The 18,713-nt window shown below is 40.2% G+C and overlaps 1 protein-coding gene across 5 annotated transcripts in view; it reads right to left on the bottom strand.

Moving 5' to 3' along the window:
• Nucleotides 1-1,730: 1,730 nt before the first annotated feature.
• NEK1 (NIMA related kinase 1) overlaps nucleotides 1,731-18,713 on the bottom strand; it is a 41,262-nt gene continuing 24,279 nt past the window's right edge. For all 5 annotated transcript variants that reach the window (XM_033161320.1, XM_033161319.1, XM_033161323.1 and 2 more), the window contains 13 exons: nucleotides 17,679-17,831; nucleotides 17,230-17,292; nucleotides 16,909-17,131; nucleotides 15,355-15,507; nucleotides 13,762-13,929; nucleotides 13,244-13,364; nucleotides 13,028-13,125; nucleotides 9,992-10,203; nucleotides 9,327-9,481; nucleotides 6,733-6,932; nucleotides 5,455-5,588; nucleotides 4,384-4,516; nucleotides 1,731-3,087 (listed from right to left, as the gene is read on the bottom strand). In XM_033161320.1, coding sequence (XP_033017211.1) covers nucleotides 3,074-3,087; nucleotides 4,384-4,516; nucleotides 5,455-5,588; nucleotides 6,733-6,932; nucleotides 9,327-9,481; nucleotides 9,992-10,203; nucleotides 13,028-13,125; nucleotides 13,244-13,364; nucleotides 13,762-13,929; nucleotides 15,355-15,507; nucleotides 16,909-17,131; nucleotides 17,230-17,292; nucleotides 17,679-17,831 — 1,827 coding nt within the window. In that variant the 3' untranslated portion in view covers nucleotides 1,731-3,073. The remainder of the gene's footprint in view (nucleotides 3,088-4,383; nucleotides 4,517-5,454; nucleotides 5,589-6,732; nucleotides 6,933-9,326; nucleotides 9,482-9,991; nucleotides 10,204-13,027; nucleotides 13,126-13,243; nucleotides 13,365-13,761; nucleotides 13,930-15,354; nucleotides 15,508-16,908; nucleotides 17,132-17,229; nucleotides 17,293-17,678; nucleotides 17,832-18,713) is intronic.

The following is an 18,713-nucleotide window of genomic DNA, read 5'->3' as shown; positions in this document are numbered from 1 at the left end:
ATAACGTACACATTCTCTTCCAGAAGCAGAATAATCACAGAATATCCTGAATGAAAGCCTCAGGACCCCTTCATCATCTTTAGAATACAAAATGTTAATCCTGACATAGTGCTACTAGGGGACTTGCACACAAAAAAACCCTACCAAAAGCAGAAATCTGCTAACTGTTTAATATATTTCTCTACCATATGTTGTAGAACACACTCCTGGACAGAGTAAATTAAAATGGGCACAACCTATTGGCTCCAGTTTGCTGCTCTACTAGCAATGTGGAACGGACCATGAAACGACAATTGATAGCATCAAGTCAATTTCATTTTGCTTTCTGCTACATAGAGTGAGACTGGCAGAAGTAATGTTAATCTTGTTCTTTGCAGTTCATCACGAGTATTGCTAGCTCTTCTAAGCACAATAAAAGAACTTAAGCCTTGGAAACATTTAAAATTTGAAGTAATTTTTAGTTACTTAAAATAGAATTGTTATGATTCTTTCTAAATATATGTTATCAGTTTTACAAGTTTAGCATTGTCATTGTCTCGGGAATTAAAAGAATATTATTATAGCCAATATTGCTGGTGGATGTCTTAAATTCTGATTCTGAAGTGTTTTATGACAGAGAATCTAGACTTACCCTTTGTCCCCAGATTTTGGAACTATAATAACCAGATTTTGGTAACAGATTGAAAGGGTGATGACTTACAATGCCAACAAGTACACAGGGAAGCAGAAATTAATTTGGGAGTGATGAGAAACCTAAAAGCAACAGTCTCGTGACACCTTAAAGAACGGTAGGAAGTAAAGGAAAGGATTTTGAGGGAACATAGTAGGGTAGAGGGAACAGGAGATGATGTTCCATTGTGTGCATGGAAGACCCTTATACCAGCAGAACTGCAGCGTTGGATACAGTCCCAAGTTTCACCACCTAGCCCTCTTTTGCATCTTCTTAACCAGTAGGACAAACATTGTCCCAGTGTTTCCAACCTTTTCTTCATTAGCATCATTTGACATTGGAATAGCACCTTCTGTGCTGGTTAGTAACTCTTTCCCTTTCCGAGACTTGGGACAAATGAGGTACCAGCCATCTGTGCAGAAGTGGAAAGGAAAATGTAATCCCCAGGGACACTGCCATCTTGCTGGCGTCACACAAAGAGACTTCTTCTTTCCTGGACATTTTGAATGTTAAATTATTTTTTTTACAACAAGATAGTGGTGTCCCTCTTGCATCCATGTTTGGGCTGTCTGTGTCTTTTGTTAGGGCTACTTGTGAAATTGGGCTTCTGGTTTCTCTTTTTCTCTCTGTGCCTCCAAAAGTCTAGAGCTTCTGAAGCAGATTTTTGTAGGAACACAATGAGCTGCATGATGAGAAAGAGGAAAGAGAAGCCCTGTTGCATAAATGGATATCTGTTAGCACCATGTTGTATCCCATTCTTAGTCTGTGGCCTTTATTTTACATGCAAAGGAAAAGACAACGGAGTATTGTATTTCTATATAATACCACTGCTTCCCCTGTGTCTTTGAGATAAAAAGGTAGACTATAAATAATAGATATTCTATGGCTATCACTGACCACTAGAAGGACAGAGAATAGGATTTAAAAAGGGTACATCTAAACACAGTCACAAATATAGGGCCGGATTTTCAAACGCAGTCTAGGAGTATAACAAAATATAAATAATATTTTTTATTTTGTTCCATTTTTCCTCAAGAAGAAATCAAAAGAGAAATCCACATAATCATACAAAAAGGTCAAGCATTTATTTAATGTGGTTAGAAATAAAACAACTTTTAAATGTAGTGTTAGAATCACGGTGAGTTTACATACATACATACATTCCACCTGGCATTGTACCCAGGGGACATAGAGCTACTTTTTCAACAGAAAAACTAGCTGTTAAGCATTACAGCTGAGTCAGCTCACTCGCTGATATTACCTGTTGCACACTAAAAATATTTTAAGTCATCATCTCACAGGAATTTGTTTTCTCCCCCATAAAGTGCCCCTTCCTCCATGGGAGAGAGGGAGGGAGGAAAGAAGGGAAAGAGAACAAACACATAAAGTAAAATTTAACTTGTTTCCTCTGGAAGATCCGGATGCAAGATACATAGCTTGTTTGCAAAACACCACCAGCAAAACATTTGTAGCAACTTTCATCTCAGCCACTGCTAGGATGGTCCTAATTACAGACCAAAAATGAGCAGCAGGCATAGTCCAGTACATAGTACTACAGAGAAAAAACCCCATCATATTGAAGCTGCTTTTATTTATAGGAGAAAATTGCAGAATCTCCCTCCAGCTGCAAACTCGTTCCTTAAGCCACTTGACAGAAATAAAATGAAGTCTTAAAAAATGATGCACTATTTGCTTTGATTGGAGGGAAAATAATAAACTGACCCTGATAAAAATACTGATATTTCCAAAGAGTATTCATTCCCCCCCTCTATACACACACACACACACACACACACACACTCCTCCACAAACACATTAGGTGAAATACTCAATACCCTGATCTTAAACCACTCCATATAGAAATGCACCATTGTTCTCAATGAGGCTCACTTTCATATTATGTGTGTTTAAGACCTGAGGGGCCATTACAGAGAAATTATAAACTCTTGAACAGAAAGTGAAGTCTCTGAAAATTTCATTAGTACCAAACAGGATTCCCCCCCCTCCCCAAATGGTGGGCATGAGCTTTAAAAGGTCGTGGTTTGAACTGTACTTTTTAACAGCTTAGATTTAAACAAACAGTATCGCCTAATACAACATAGGCTTATTCATACATGATAATCTCTCAAACGCTAAATTGTTTCTGAGTCAGCCTTTCTATTCTTTGCTACTCATTTTAAATGAAATGTAGCCTTTTCAGTTATCTGTTGAAGGAATGAAGCTATATGTCAAAAGAAATCTATAAACAGCCTTTCAGTGAAGTGTCATGTTTTTTTCCGTCTCCGTGCAATCAACAAGATTATAAACCTGCCCCACTAAACTATTATTTTTTCATTGTGTCTCATTATTCTACTCAACAAAATCCACACACCTACATGCAGCTGAGAATGTCACCAGGGCGTTTTACTCATCATTGTCTGCAAAGAAAGAAAGAAAAAATTATAATGTTTAGTATAGTGAGGAAAACAGTTTACCAAATGCATCTACTTTTAAAAGACCTCATATTCAAGCTAAGGGGAGGGGGGGGGGAACGCAGGGCAGAAAATTCACCAAGAGTAAAGATGACTGACTGACAGTGATGTTTGAATATTGCATATTCAACAAACTCCACCTCCCATTTGTGCATTTTACTTGAAGGCTGCTCAGTTTAACCTTATAAGCTACCGTGACTGATGTGTTTTTCTAAACTTAAAGCAGCAAAGATTTCAAACTCTGCATATGGGGGGGGGGGGAATGTAAATATTAGTGATAATGGTGTAGAGCAGATATAGCATCCTCTGCCACCCCAGGATGAACAGATACCATCTACTCTGTGAGAAGGAAGAGGAGAGTGAAGGAGGCAAAGAAAACATTTGGGTCTACCCCAGTCAGACTGCTCCCCACAATGCCCCATGAAACAAAGCCGTCTTTACATCTTATATTATTTTGGTGTTTTAAAATTGTTGAGTGCCTTGGCAGAAAGGTGTATAAATGCAATAAATTAAACAAATAAATGTGATTATCGCTAGGAGACTTGTGAGTAAGTGGCAGGCTCAGACACTTCCCTCCTGCAAATTCCTTTCTCCATCTCTCTTTTGAAGTTAACCACGGTGCAGTGTTACATCTGCTACTGTTAACATAACTGTGATTTAAAGCAGTTTGAAATTAGTACGAGTACCACCAATCCTGGTTAGCATTAACAGCATGCAGATGTAAGAGTGGATCATGGTTAGCTCCATGATACCCTTCTTTGTCCATTTTTTAACATTTCTGACCTTTCATTCATAGTTAAGTCTGCATTGAACCAGTGTACAGCTACATTTATAAGCAGCCATCCATTTTACAATCTTTATTACACGAAATAGTCAGATTTCAACAAAAAAAAGGTAGTTTACAGAAGTACAGCCATTCTTAGGACAGCTGTGAATTTGTTGGCAATATCTCATAAGAATTTGTTCTGTCCTTGAAGCTGGTAATGTACACAAACTGTAAATGTATATATTCTATTGGTTTTACTATACAAATCTGGCAGTAGATGTTAAAAACTGAGGGACAATGTGTATGCACATCAATAATTACACTTAAAAACAACATTTGTAAGTGGGGAGCCTTGTGTAACTTCCCAGTGTATATTAGAATTAGCAATTTCAACAGCAACAAACAAAACAGGAATCTATGGAACAGGGGGCATAGAATGTATTGCACTGCATGAATACAGTAAACAGATGATTTACCTTCCTGATAAGCACCATCTGCCATTACTAAATGAAGAATTTTGGCATATAGGTATTTGTGTTCATTTCCTAAAATATTATGAACGATCGTTGAGCAAATATCAATGTTCTCATCTTCATCTTCATGTATAGCCTAAGAGAAAAGGATCATAAATGTGCTTTCTGAAATGCTGAAAAATTTCAAAATAATCCAGAAAGAAATGCAATTTCTGCTTCTTTTTTTACTTGGTGTAATCATCTCTGGAAGCCAAAATATGACAACTAATGGTTGGCACTCGCTGTCTCAAGAGACAATGGAGTATGCCTCCGGGGATGAAGTCAAACTGCTGCGTTAGCAGCACCAAAATGACCTCTCTGCGGGTACAAGCTTGGGCAGTGTGTATGGAGGTCCTGCGCTGCCCAGACAAGACCCCCCTCTCAGCCTCACTGATGTGGTCCAAAGGAAAGCAGAGCAATACGTTTGGCATTAGCTTGGCTGCCGGAGCTGCCAGAAGGAGGCGTACAAGGTGCCATCCATCCGTTTTTGGGACTCCACTCTGGATTTGTGTAGGGTTTATTCCTTAGGCTTTTCTTCTCCTGAAGATATTCCACAAGGCAACAGAGGTATAGGATCACAGTTTTCTTCTAGATAGCCTACCTTCCCAGGTTGACAAGCCCCATCTGTCCCTCACTTCCTTCTATAGCACGTGCAAAAACTGCCTTCTTGACCATTGGACCCACTATAGGTCTCGTCTTTTCAATCTGCTAGAGCTCATCTTCGCATGCAGGGGAAGTCCCTAATGCACCAAGGCTTTGAGACCCATCGGCTACTTTCCCCTAGTTTAGCCAGCCCGCTGAAGCCATTCCTGGAGTGTGGCCACTGTCTCATGCAGGCAGCTTCTAAGAGCCAGAGGGGAGAGCTCAGTGCAAAGTGGGGATCAAAGGTGAACAAACTACCTTGTGCAGCCTCCCCAAACACCCTACAACTAACTGATACAACCAAATTAATTTAGGTTCAACCTTGCAACAATGGACTGTAATTAATAACGACAATTTTCCTTCAGATTCCTTTGTGTAAAATATCCCACAAACCTTTATTTTGTCATAAACCTCTATGAATTTCTCAAAGCCTATTTCTTGCTCCAGGTTGTATCTCAGCTCTTCCAAGTGACTGAACACGCTGTCATACTCTTCACATTCGCTGGCATTATCACCATCACTGTTGTCTATGCAATAGAAACACAAGGAAGCATTTTAATGTTCCATCTGTTTTGTAGTAATTCTTTGCATCAACACAGTAGCATAGCTAGTCAGGGGTGGGGGTGGTCTGCACTGTGTGTGTGTGTGGGGGGCTCCGTAGGGCATTGGTGGGGGTCTTAGGGCAGCACGGGGGTCTGTATTGCGGCACAGTGGCTGCTGTGTGTAGGGGGTTGGGATTCTGGGTGGCAGGGGAGCTTGAGGGCTTCACAGTGCTTGATGGACGGGTGCTGCAGGGGGGGGGCAGAACCACTTCCCATCCCTGGTGGCCAGCTGCCCTAAAAAATGTCACCAACTTTGATTTCCTAGTCAGACCAATGTAGATCCACCCCACATGAACTAAGCTAGGGAACATTCCATTAGTGGATGGACACTTCCTTCACCCCATCCAGAGAAGTTTCAGTACTTACTATGAGCATACTTTCTCTGGAAGGCCGAATGAGGCAAAATTATAGAATAAAACTTCAGAAAGAATTATCACATTCACGACATACATAGAATATTTAGGAAAGAGCCTATAAAAGCTGTGCATTCTCATATACTTTGCATAAAATCAGCGATCCTGTCTTCTTGTGGTATTCAGGCGGGAATTGTATAATGGGCTCCCCTGCCTGTAGATCAATGCACTGCACGTGTACAACTTGGGAAACACAATTTTGAGGGACACTGAGGAGTCAGCAACACCTGTAGATGTAGGGCTGAACTACACAGATCTTTGGTTTGATCTAGCATCGTAATGTGCTTCATGTACTGCAATCTGCATGGCAGTACAATATATGTTTTGCTCTTTTGAATGTACATTTTGCAGTTAACTATGCTAACAGTAGTGCTGTCTCAAATTAGATATCTGTTCAGTTAATGCTGAACACACCTTGTACATAACTTATTAGACTGATACAACAGGAGGACTAACTTAACAGACACACCACCAACAAGATGAGCACCATTTCTATAACTTATTTTAGGAGTTTGCCTTTCCAAGTTGTAGAAATCATTTGCAGCAAGTCAGGGTCATCAGTGAGTTTATCTCCAAGCTTGAGACACACACGGAACAAAAACGTTCAGAGTTACGATTCTGTAAGAACAAACCATTCAACTGGAATGAAGATATACCTGAATGCCATTCTTCATTAAGCACACTTTGGCTGCTGATATTGTTGTCAACCTCATCCCCTTCTGTACCATTTGCTAGGCATTCAGCTTTTAACGTTGCTTCTTCCTCTTCACTGAATTCATCGCTGGGCTCCTCTCTAAGTAATTGCTCCATTGAAGCCTGAAGCTCCTGCAAATCTGGATCTGCCTCCCCAAACATACTGCAATGCAAAATGTTTGTATACCATTACTTCATTCCAGGAGAAGTAGGTCTTAAACAGGGTTAGGGTTTGGGTTTTTTTTGTTTTGTTTTTTGCAAAGGGCTGAGCCATGAACTAACTCTTACTTTGTGGCTGCAGCAGCAAAAACATTCCTCTACAGATTGCTGCCGTGCTGTATGGGTAACATCCTTATGGAAAGTACAATGTAAAGTACCAAAGAACAGAAAATATTTATAAATTGCCACCATAGCATAAGACCTGATCTAGAGTAAACAGCAGTTACACTGCCGAAGGTAACATATGAATTAGCCCTTAAATGTATTGAAATGAATATGATTTGTGTGTGTGTGTGTGTGTGTGTGTGTGTGTGTGTGTATGTGTGTGTAACTAAATGCCATTTATGCCATTGGACCTTTGCCTTCCAACTTTCTGTGTGAGGTTATATTGCTTAAAGACAGTAGTTGAAGAATTCAGCTTTTAACTTGATTTTTAGCCTGTCATGATGGGGAATGAAGAAATATCAGGCTTGGAAAAAGAAGCTCTACGCTATGCCATTTTAAAGCTGTGAATGGAAAGCCAATGAAGTGTCTCAAGATACCAGGGAAGGGGAATTGAAACCCAAATATGGCTCTTCGTCCCACTGCCAAACACATCACATCAGGTAAGGCCTTGAAAGATTGATGAGGAAGATGGCACTATTGGTAAGAAGGGTTTGTGGACCACTGCCTGCTTTTAGGGTGGATCTGTGGTTAGGATGCTGAGTGGCTAAAGCATGAAAATTTTAATTGCTTCTACCATTTGCAAGAAATGCTTACTGTAAGTTTGTTTAGCTAACCAATTCAGTATGCAGAAAAATTCTCTCCTCCCAAATAAAATCACTCATGTTTATGAAACCATTAGCTACAGTAGAAAAACACAACTGCTCCCAAGCCCTTGAAGCTTAAAGATATAGCAAGATGTATGCTTTGAATACATAGGAACCACTTTAAAAACCAAGGACTATATGAGCAGCTGGGCAACTGAAAAGACTGCCAAGAGAAGATAGGGAATCTTTCAGTAGGGTTTTAAAAAAAGCACATACTGATAAAATCTCGGCCTTTCCACATCTAGCTTTTATACTGGTATAGTTACTGTTGGGTCCGATGTTTATTTCAGCACTTTTGGAACTTAGGGTATTCAGTCAAATATAGCTGTACATAGGAGGCCGAGTGAGGTTTTTCCCATCTACAGCAATGGCTGGTTGTACCTGGTTTGAGAAGAGTTGCAGGCACACACTTTATGTATCATTTAGTTCTTGTGCTCCACTAACCAGCAAATGTCAGAGAACATGCATGCCGGGTACCAAAATCTCTTCCCCATTTTTGTTTTCTGCACAAGGCCTGGGTATTCAAACCCTACGGTATATCAGAAGAATAGAAGGAAGGACCAGGTTTTGTCTGTCTTGTGTTACGGTGAACCTTATTATTGTGACTGAATGTTATCTGCAGATAATGATCATCGTCATCGGCAATATGTTGACATGGTATCAGTATCTGTATTAACGACTGAAAAGGAGACAAGCTGCTTCTTGGCCTAACGTTGGGCCTGACAGAAAACATGATCAAAACTGTAGAACAATATCCACCAGCCCCTAGCACCTCCCAACAGAGAAAGCAGGATGATGCTTGAACAATTTCCACACACAATTTTTTTTTATTGAGGATCCATTCCAGATCTTTCACAGAATGTTAGGGTGTTTTTTTCCTAGGCAAAAAAGCGGTTTATGACTACATTTTTCTGGAATACCTGTTGATTAATGATGATACTGTGTGGAAGCACGCCAAAAAAATAAAATAAAAAAAATACACCCAGCAACTATATTGTGATAAAAGAGAAGTGTGGAAAGGCCCTAGACAGTAACCTCCTAAACAGCTCACCAGCCCTCTGTCATTTTCTACTCTCTCCCCACTTCCAATGGGCCCAGAGAGTATCTTTCCCTAGCCAAGGGCATTCAATTTCCCTCAGCAGCAGATGCACTGAACATCACAATTCTGTGACTAGCTCTTCCACACTCAACAGCTTGAACATTTTAAGCATTCTGTGAAGGACAGCAACAGCAAAAGAAGTAGTGATTTGGTAATATGTACACTCAGCACTCAGCCTATTGTAAACAGAAGATATAACTCTGCAACACATTTTCAAGTCTTCTTTTTCATTGCTTTTCACTACATAGCATTGGTTTTATTTATTCCCTTGAGGAAAGCCACCAAGATATTACCATATAGCCAGTTATTTTAGTACTAGATTTAGCTGTACTAGATTTGTAAAATATTTTTTTAAAACAAATTTTTTTAAGTAAATGCTTTATGGAGATACTTTTTCAGTTTTTGAGAGGGTTTTTTTTTTTTTGCTCACATGTCTTCAGAATCAGATTGTTCTCCTTTGATGGGCTCATCCTCCATGTCATCTATTTCGAGACTGTGTTGATTTTGAACATCAGCAACACTGGGAACATCAACTAGTGTTCTATATAGCTTGGAAAGATCTGGGAGCGAACAGGTTCTCAGCAGCTAAAAAGGAATACTGCATTAAATGACCAGACCAGAACAACTAGCAAGAATGTGAACGTGTGGCCATAATAACAAAAATAACTTGTAAATTTATATTAGCATAGTTATGACAGTAACAAGCAGCTCCTGTTTGTTTTCTTCTGGGAGGGGGTGGGGTGGGAGAATGAAGAATCAAGAACAGTTTTCATGCTAAGATTATGAATTCTCCTTTATTACTTTCCAAAAAAAGTATATGTTGCTATATATATATATATATGTATGTATACATATGTATGTACTAGTATGTATACTAGTATCAGGTACATCTTTTTATAATAAAAAAATAATCTCCCAAGTAGCACTTCTAATTTTTTTGTGCATTTCTAATATTACAAAGAACAGTTGCACGGGTGCAAGTGTATACTCCTTTTGTAGACTGTAAAATGCAACAATTCCGTAAGCATTATATACCCATGCAGCAAATACACCCATGTGCAACGTTTTAGGTTGGGTTTTTTTTTTAACGCTTACCTTTGGGTTGTTTGCATCAAAGAGACCAGTAGAAAGCCCTATCAACAATGAATTTTTGCCTTTTGTTTTTTCTGGCGATACAGAGCGTGACCTTGTTGGAAGGGAATCATCAAGGGAAGACTGTGCCGACAGAACAGGAAAAGCTGTTAATCTTGCTTGATGCTGTACCACTTTCTGAAAAAAGGGTTCAGGTTGCATGGAATCATGGGTATCTGGAGTGAGAGAGAACATGCCATTTTACGAATACATGTACAGGTTAACATTCCAGCAAGCTTCATTGAAAAGAAGGGTTAGGTGCAGTTCAATAATTTACTGTATTGCAGAAATCAGATATGCTGTAGGCCGATGCTGCACCCTGTGCTACCTTACCTTGAAGATTACTAATTAATTGTGGGACTGCCCCCAAATCCCTCAAAGTGGGTGGTGGATGGAAGAGTTCAAGCTTTTAAGAGCAAAATGACTACATGGGTAAGGGTGCTATAGCTTTCCCCTACCCATAAATGGCCTCTCCAATTTGTCACCTGTTAGTGTGGCTGGTGTGTTAGAGGCAGAGGGTTAGATTGTGACAAGTACCAGATGACATTGCTGAGGCCTAGCCTTTATGTAAAGACAAAATGGGGATGGATGGCAATTTCCAGGCTCCCTCGTTCTCTTCCCCTCTGCCAGTTCCTTCCAGGTAAAAGGTGTTAAGGGTCACCATTCCTCACCAGGTTTTTGATAATACTCATTATAGTGTCTGTGTGCTTGAGAAAATGCGTGTGAGAGACTGAATGAATAGACCCTTCTGTTCATTAGTCTATTGAAAGACAGTTCATAACTCAGGAGCCCAGGGTTCTTCTAGATCAAATATAGGTCTGACAAGAACTTTTAGCAAGCTATCTGGGCAGAAGCAACAGGGTTATTTTTTGAAGCCATCAGAATAGGAGCAGCAGATTGCTTCCATTTAGTGAACTGGCTCTTTCCCCAAGTCCTCAGGGGTCAAGGAACTGTTTCCAAGGGCAAGAGCAAAGCGCTTCTATAGATAGCTACAGTTTAAATAAATAATAATTCTCATGAATCCATGAGTGGCTTGAAAGGTCCCTCTAGTGGATGGCCCTCTAGCTGAACTTTTCCCTGAAACTGTAGTTCTTTCCACAACTTTTGGAACCACATTTATGAAGTTGTTCTATGCAAGTCTCTTAGAGGTTACCAATGTCACCTTAAGACTGAAACTTTGTCTCCCGGGTTTCGAAGCATAAAGAACTGCTGAAATGCACACGTCATCAAAATGTAGTTTTCTGTAAGGTTTACATAAGTTGGGTAACATTTCTGCTCATGGTGGTAGATGCATGCTTAGAACCACACCTTTTCCTGCCTGCACCTTGGCAGCCAATGAGGTCAGGGCTAAAAGTATGGATTATAGCATATCATGTGTTCCTCAGTCCAGCATGGTTACATCCATTGTTAACTGGGTCTGGATGGTTCCTTGTAAACAACCCCCTAGGACAGATAACTCCAAGCCAGCCACTGCCCACAGGTTGCAGTCGTGCCTTCTCCTGGTATGCAGAAATATAAATCCTACAGAACCACCTTAACCCCATTTCCCCAGGATATGGAATGACACAAGCCCAATGTCTGTCTGGCACCCAGAAGTTTCCTCAAGGGGCCAAGACTCCCAGCCTATGCCAGAACTGCTTCAATACTGGCACACAGGGAAGAAACATAATGAACAGAAGAGTCTGAATACATGTTGCCTGACTTAGAATGCCATGCACATGCAAGGGTGTAACAGCCTTTTCTGTGCATGGAGCATCTACCTTGGATGGCTTGGTCACAGCACACTAGCAGAAACCTTCAACAGGAGGATCAATAGGTCAACTGTCCGCCTTCATGCAACAAGCTTCTCCTCAAATATTCTTCCATAGGAAAGTACAATATCAGTAGCTATAAAGAGTTGTTCCTCCCACCCTGATATGATGATATCCTTTTGCTGTCTGATCCCCCGCTGTTCCGAGAGTGGAACGCTGTACTTACTATGAATTGTTCCTCTGGTCAGTGGAGAGTGGAGCAGACAGGTCTGCCTGCACTAAATAGAAACAACTGAACCACAGAGAGTGTAAAACACAGAGGGTCGTTTGCAAATCTAGGATGCACCATTTTCCTTAGCAGTTCTCAGTTAGGGAGGGACACCACTGGACTCCTCCTCCTTTTCCCTCCATATTTTTTCTTCTTCACTACTGTTCTTTTGTTGATAAATGTGATTATCTGCTTATGGTTCCCACCCCCAATAAGAAATTTCTACACTGAATAGTTGTCCTGTAACTGGAAGATTCCTCCTGTCCAGGAAAGACATACCGTATATACCCGAGTATAAGCCGACCTGAATATAAACCGAGGCACCTAATTTTCCTACAAAAACCTGGGAAAGCTTATTGACTCAAGTATAAGCCGGTTCACCTTTGCCGCTATGGAGGAGGAGGAGGAACGAGCAGCCTGAAAGCAGCCCTTTGGGCTGCTCCTTCCTTTTCCTCCTTTGCCAAGTTTGCATTTATGTGAGTAGTTCAGGAATGGAACAAGCTGCCTGGGGAGAGTAAAGAACCACCGTTCTTGTACGCTTCTTAAGGAGTGGTTGACTGGGGAGAGCGGGTGGCGGCACGAGCGGAGAGAAAGGGCTTCTTTATCGCCGCCCCCACCGCCCACCTCACTCAAGTATAAGCCGAGGGCAGCTTTTTCAGCACAAAAAATGTGCTGAAAAACTAGGCTTATACTCAAGTATATACAGTACATTTTGTTGTTGCTGCTATTTGGCCTGGGCTTTCCTCTTAAAGGGAAGTTAACCTTCTGCTGTCTACTATACCCCCTACAGGCCAGAAGAACAATACATATTAAGTTTAACTCAATCCTGCATGTCTGCTCAGAAGCAGCAGGGCTTGGTGGGACACAGAATTGCAACCTAAGTTTTCCAATTCATGTTGGCAAAAGAAGACATACACAATACCCCAAAATCTCTTCATTCCATTTTAGATTATAATAAGTATTAATAATATGACAGCTGACCTACGGAAGCTTCATCATGGAGTGGCATTTTTTTTAGTAGCCCATCTTCTGCAGGATCTTCGTTGTCATATTGACTACTATCAGTAGGATCTTCTGACCTGTGAAAGATGACCAAAGCCAGGAAATAAACACACACACACAAAATATATATTTCTGCATTAAACTCTCAAAAATGAAACTCCATACCAGTGGAAGCATAAAGGGAGGGTGACTTACACAATTTCCTTTGCTTCTGCTCTTTCTTTAACCCACACATCAGCAATGACAGGGAATACATTTGCTTTGCATTTATCTTCTTTGGTTTCTTCCAACAATTCTGATTCCAAGTCTTCAGGCTCTGTAGAAACAAGTTCACGAATGAAAGAAGCGGTACTTGCATCACAATTCCTAAGGGATATTAAAATTCAGCAGGAGGAGCAAAAGCTACTTATAATTGTTATGCATAAACACATATGTCCCATGGGAAGGCACTGAAACAATTATTTAACTCTCATTAGCCATCCATGCTAAGATGCACAGTTGACAAGCAACTACAAGCAGAGGCCAAATTTAAAGAGAACTTTGGAATTTTATTAGAACTCTTCAGTGTGTTACCTTTGCATAAATTATTTCTGACATTGTATTGCCCTAATTTACTAATTATTAAACTTCCATTAACAGCATTTTTTCTGCTCCTTACTAAAAATAGGAGTATGTGTGTGTGTGTGAATAAATTTGGAACTGGGAAGTCATACCGTTTATCAGATCAGGCCTGGCTGTCAGCTGGGTAGATTCAGATGCTTGAGTGCTTTCTTGTGTTGCCTTTTCAGTATTTTCAACTTCAGTCGACGATTCCTCTCTGGCATGAGTTTCTGCTTTCATTTCACTGTTGTCTCTCACTGTTAATGCTTCCTTTGAAACTTCTATAGCAAAGTAATAAATTGCCACTTAAATATACACCTCGTTGAATATGTTGCAGCACAGATGTGTGATAAAAAGGTAAGCTTTAACAAATGCAGGTTTCTTTACTAAGAGGAAGAAAACAGATCCTTACAGTAGCCTTGTTAACACGTCTTAAGTCACAGTCTGTCTTAAGTAATAGTTTAATAATGAACATGTTTCCTCCCTGCTGCGTGACTACTTGTGCGGCTTCTCCTCTATTGCTCATGGATCACACAAACTGTAGTTCCAACAGCTTGTTGTGCCATCTGACCATGGCCCCATGGTTTGGTACCAAACAAATCAAGAGAGGTAAGCCAGAAACAAGCCAAGAGCAAACTTTGGTTTATTGTGGTTTGTTTGGGGGAAAAAAGGAAACCATGTTCTGCGTTGGCTTGTTTAAGCTCCTCCCTGTGACAGGGGCAACACATGTTCTTAAAGCATGGCTTAATCATGATTGGTATGGTTAAGCTTTTGCATTCACCCATTGCCAGTCCTCCTGGGGCTGCATGCCAGCAATAGGTGTGGCCACCTCAACCTGTGAACACACATAAAACACACATGCACATCAGTTCAGAAGAGTTATTGCCTCCTCCCTGTTCATCAAATGATCTAGCTGATCATTGTCTATTGAGTGATTGCATTCCCATCAGGGTGCTGGATTTAAACTTCCCCTTCCACCTCTAGTGCTACGCCTACTTTTTAAAAATGTTTTTTTTTTTTTTTTGGCTACTGCTGAATTCAGTAGGGTCTTGGATGAGAAGAAAAAGTTGCTTGAAGGCCACCAAACAAGGGGTCAGCCACCCCAATTTAAGACAAACTGTGGTTTATTGCAACATTCAAATGGGTCTGAAAATGAATTGTTTTTAGTCTTACATAAACAGCTAGAAATTGTATGCATTTTTTTATTGTATGAGACTGTTAAGTTCCAGTCTTTTACAGAATATTAAAGGGAACAGTTTTTAAGAAAACACATGTTTTAAAATGGCATCAAGTCTGTATTAAATAGTGAAAACACTTCAACAAATGAAAGTGTGCTTTAAAATTATTAACCTATCAAATGGTAATTTGATTTTTCATCATAATAAAACTATGCCTGTTTTGCTCCCCTATAATTTCACTCCATGTATTAAAGTCCAATTTAATGTGTCACTGTAAGTAGGAGAAAGAAAACAGATTCTTGACAATGATCTGTGGATTTGAATTGCTACTGCTTGGGGTTAAAGAGAACAAGAACAGGTTTTATTAGGAATGGAAGCTTTACTCTGTTATTAAATCAAGGATAAATGAAAATTAGTAGTCCAAAGGTCTATCCTAATTTCCTAAACCACCACTCATGAAAGATTCAGTGAAAAATATAAGCCTGATACAAGTTTTTAAAACTTAACATAGCTTCAGCTTCTCCTTACCGTTGGTAATACTTAGGTCATCTAGCAGATCAGTCTGAAGTTGTAACTCAGCCTCTCCAAGTATCTTCAACACTGAATCAGTGGGGCTTTTGCCCCAGACTTTTCGTTGGGGTTCAGCAGCGTCTAGCTTAATAACCTCTCCCAATGTCTGTGCTGTAGGGAAATATTCAACATGTTGAAATAAAAAGCTTTGGGAAGGGCTTCCTCCCCCCCCTTGTTTTCATTGAAAGACAAAAGAGTAATGATCTGTCAATAAAGAACACACCATCCCAATTTAATTTATTCCTGAAGGGTATAAAGAGAAAATGGGCTGCAAATCCTTCTATGATACACAGATGCAAGCCAATACAAGTGTTTATTAAAACAAAACATTCTGATTCAGTGCAATTAGATTAGATTAAATAAAATGAAATTAGATCAAGATTTGGCTACAGAAATCTGAGAATTAATATTTCCTTTCTTTTATATATTTTCTACAGCAAAAGCAATGAATCGGAGAACAGAAATTTTTAAAGGTAACAACTCTCTCTCTCTCTCTTTCTCTCCACTAAGTGAAAAAGCTCTCTTTAGGAGTGGGGTGGTAGGGCCGTTTGTCACTCCTCCAAAATCTAGATCATCATTATTTATTATAATAATAATTTATTATTTATACCCCGCCCATCTGGCTGAGTTTCCCTAGCCACTCTGGGCAGCTCCCAACAGAATATTAAAAACACAATAAAACATCAAACACCAAAAACTTCCCTAAACAGGGTCGCCTTCAGGTGTCTTCTAAAAGTAAGAGTTTATTTCTTTGACATCTGATGGGAGGGCATTCCACAGGGTGGGTGGCACTACTGAGAAGGCCCTCTGGCTGGTTCCCTGCAATCTCACTTCTTGCAGTGAGGGAACCACTAGAAGATAGAAGAAGCAATATAACTGGAGAAGGAACATTCCGAATGGAATGTCAAAGCTTACGGCACAGGAATCCAAAGGGTTGTTATTTATTGCTCCCCTGCCACTCCTCCCACACCCTCAAAATCACTGGAGCCGATTTTGAGGATGCACAGGAGGGGAGCGAAGAGGAAGGGGAAGTTCCATGGTGAATGAGGAAGTTTGCTGTGTTAGTAGAACAGCAGGGTTGAATACAACCCAAGGTTTATAAGTGAGCTGGGTATTCCAGTGCACAGAAATATCACAGAAACCATGTAGTCCACAAAATGGGAGGTAATATATAATTAAGATTCAAGCTGCTAACCGCTGGATGTGAAACACTGCAATAGGTCTGCACCTTGTTCACTGCCAGTTGGGGAACACACAGCTGCTAACAATTTGTGACATAATTAGGGTGAGGGAGGAAGGAAGTGAAAGAAAAGGACTTGTGAATGGAGAGGAGACTTAGGAGAAAAGGAGAAAGATTGGGTCTATTCAAGCTATGTGACTGAACAGTTTGCAACTTACAAATCTTTGAGGAAGCAAGTTCAAGATTAACTTAAGTAGGATTGTATTACCTAGTAAGTGCAATCTTTGCAATTCACTTGATTTGGTTAACAAGCTTAAACAAAGTCAACTTACCCTCTGTACCAGTGAAAGATGCTTCCATTGTTAATTGTGCTAGAGGAACCACAAGTTGAGCCCCAGCTTCCCATTTCTTACGATCAGGTGGAAGCGGATGATTTTCCTCTTGATGCTGGTTCTTCTCATCAGGCGGAGCTACCTCACAGATGTCTTTAGGCTCATTTTCCTCTACCTGTGCTTTAAGGTTTTCATTCAGTCTTCGGAGTATGTTTCGCTTGTTCTGAAGCAGGAAAGAAAAAACAAAACAACCCATTACATAAAAAGCAAAACCTCTAAAAAAAACAAAGTACAAAACAAAGCTGAAGTAATTTAACTTACTTGAAAAGCAACATCAGGTTTTGCTTCTATTGAGGCTTCCTGGATGACCGACGCATTTTCATCCTTTAAAATCCAAAACATGCAACAAAACAACATGAAAGACTGTGTCAAATACAGTAATTAGTACAAGAAAGAACAGTGGGGAAAACAATGCTTGCCATTAACAGCTGTGCAGTCAATGTTTCAGAATACTATTGTTGACGCATTCCTCACAGGCAGAATTTCTACAATGGCAATGTTAATCTATGAAACAGAAGGCCAATTTTCATGCCAATTTTCCACACAAATCCATTTGTGTGCTTAAAAAGCATGTAGAACACAATAGTGGTTTTGTGCGTGCACACACAATTTTCATTCTTGATAGGAGCACTGAGAATCATATTCTCTTCCTTACACTTGCACACTGAATGGACATACATGTGATTACTACTTTGAAATATACGACTTACCGCACCCACTTCCTTCAAAGCGGATGTCATGGAGATGATTTGTGGTGAAATGGGCTTCAACAGCCTGGTAGGGGAACCTCCACCTTCTTGCTTGCCATGTGTTGGACTTAATTCTGCAGCTCCCATGGGGTTCTTTATCCCTTTGGCTACCAGCTGTGGGTATAACGTAAAATGTGCTACATTTCACATGGCAAAGTGTTAGTGTAACGGCACAGTCTGCAGGCTGCATTGTGAGAGGGAAGGGAGGCAAGCAAACCAGCCAAACCAACCAGCTCTTCCTTCTTCACCACTGCCACCAAGTGGATATAAACAGAGATAAACGCATCCAGCTATACGTAGTCTAGACTGTTTCCCTAACCACACCAATGCTTATTAATTTACATCCCTCTGTTTAGCTAATGGGTCACTCTGTGGTCTTCTTCTGGCTTTTGTCTGCTGCAGTGTCCAGCTATGCCATCAACCACTCAGCACCCAAAATATTCTAGACTGTTTTTTGTCTTGCAACTCTTCAAGTTCCTGACCTCACAACTAACCACCCAATTTTCTAGCTTCACATCTATGCAATATATTCACTCCCCTTCTGAACCTTTTGGCTAATGGTAAAGACAGTAGACTCCTGATTAAGTTTCTATTTCGTCTTAATGAATCAGGTTCCTAGGCTGAACTTTTGAGCCTCCAGGGCACAACTTGATGAAAAACATCCCCTTGTAGTTTTAACTTTCCTCTGAGATTTTGACTCTCCTATGCAAGACAGCCTCTAAAATCAAAAGCTACCATTTTAAATTCTATCACTAGTTTTCTTCTTTAATGAAGACATGATCATTCAACTATTTAGATTTTTAAACGTTGGCCCTATTCCATGGACATGACTGTCGGATATGAACTCCCTGGATCTACTATTATTAGATTAGAGCAGTAGTTTGGGTTTCTAGTGGTGAGTGTTCTTTGCTCTCTGACAACTTGTTATATCTCCACATGCCGCATAGCACAGAGTCATTAAACACAAAAAGGATACTTAATTTTTATGAAATATGT

The sequence above is a fragment of the Lacerta agilis genome, chromosome 9 (genome assembly GCF_009819535.1).
Source record: "Lacerta agilis isolate rLacAgi1 chromosome 9, rLacAgi1.pri, whole genome shotgun sequence".
Taxonomy (NCBI): domain Eukaryota; kingdom Metazoa; phylum Chordata; class Lepidosauria; order Squamata; family Lacertidae; genus Lacerta; species Lacerta agilis.
This window is presented reverse-complemented; position numbering and strand designations above follow the sequence as displayed.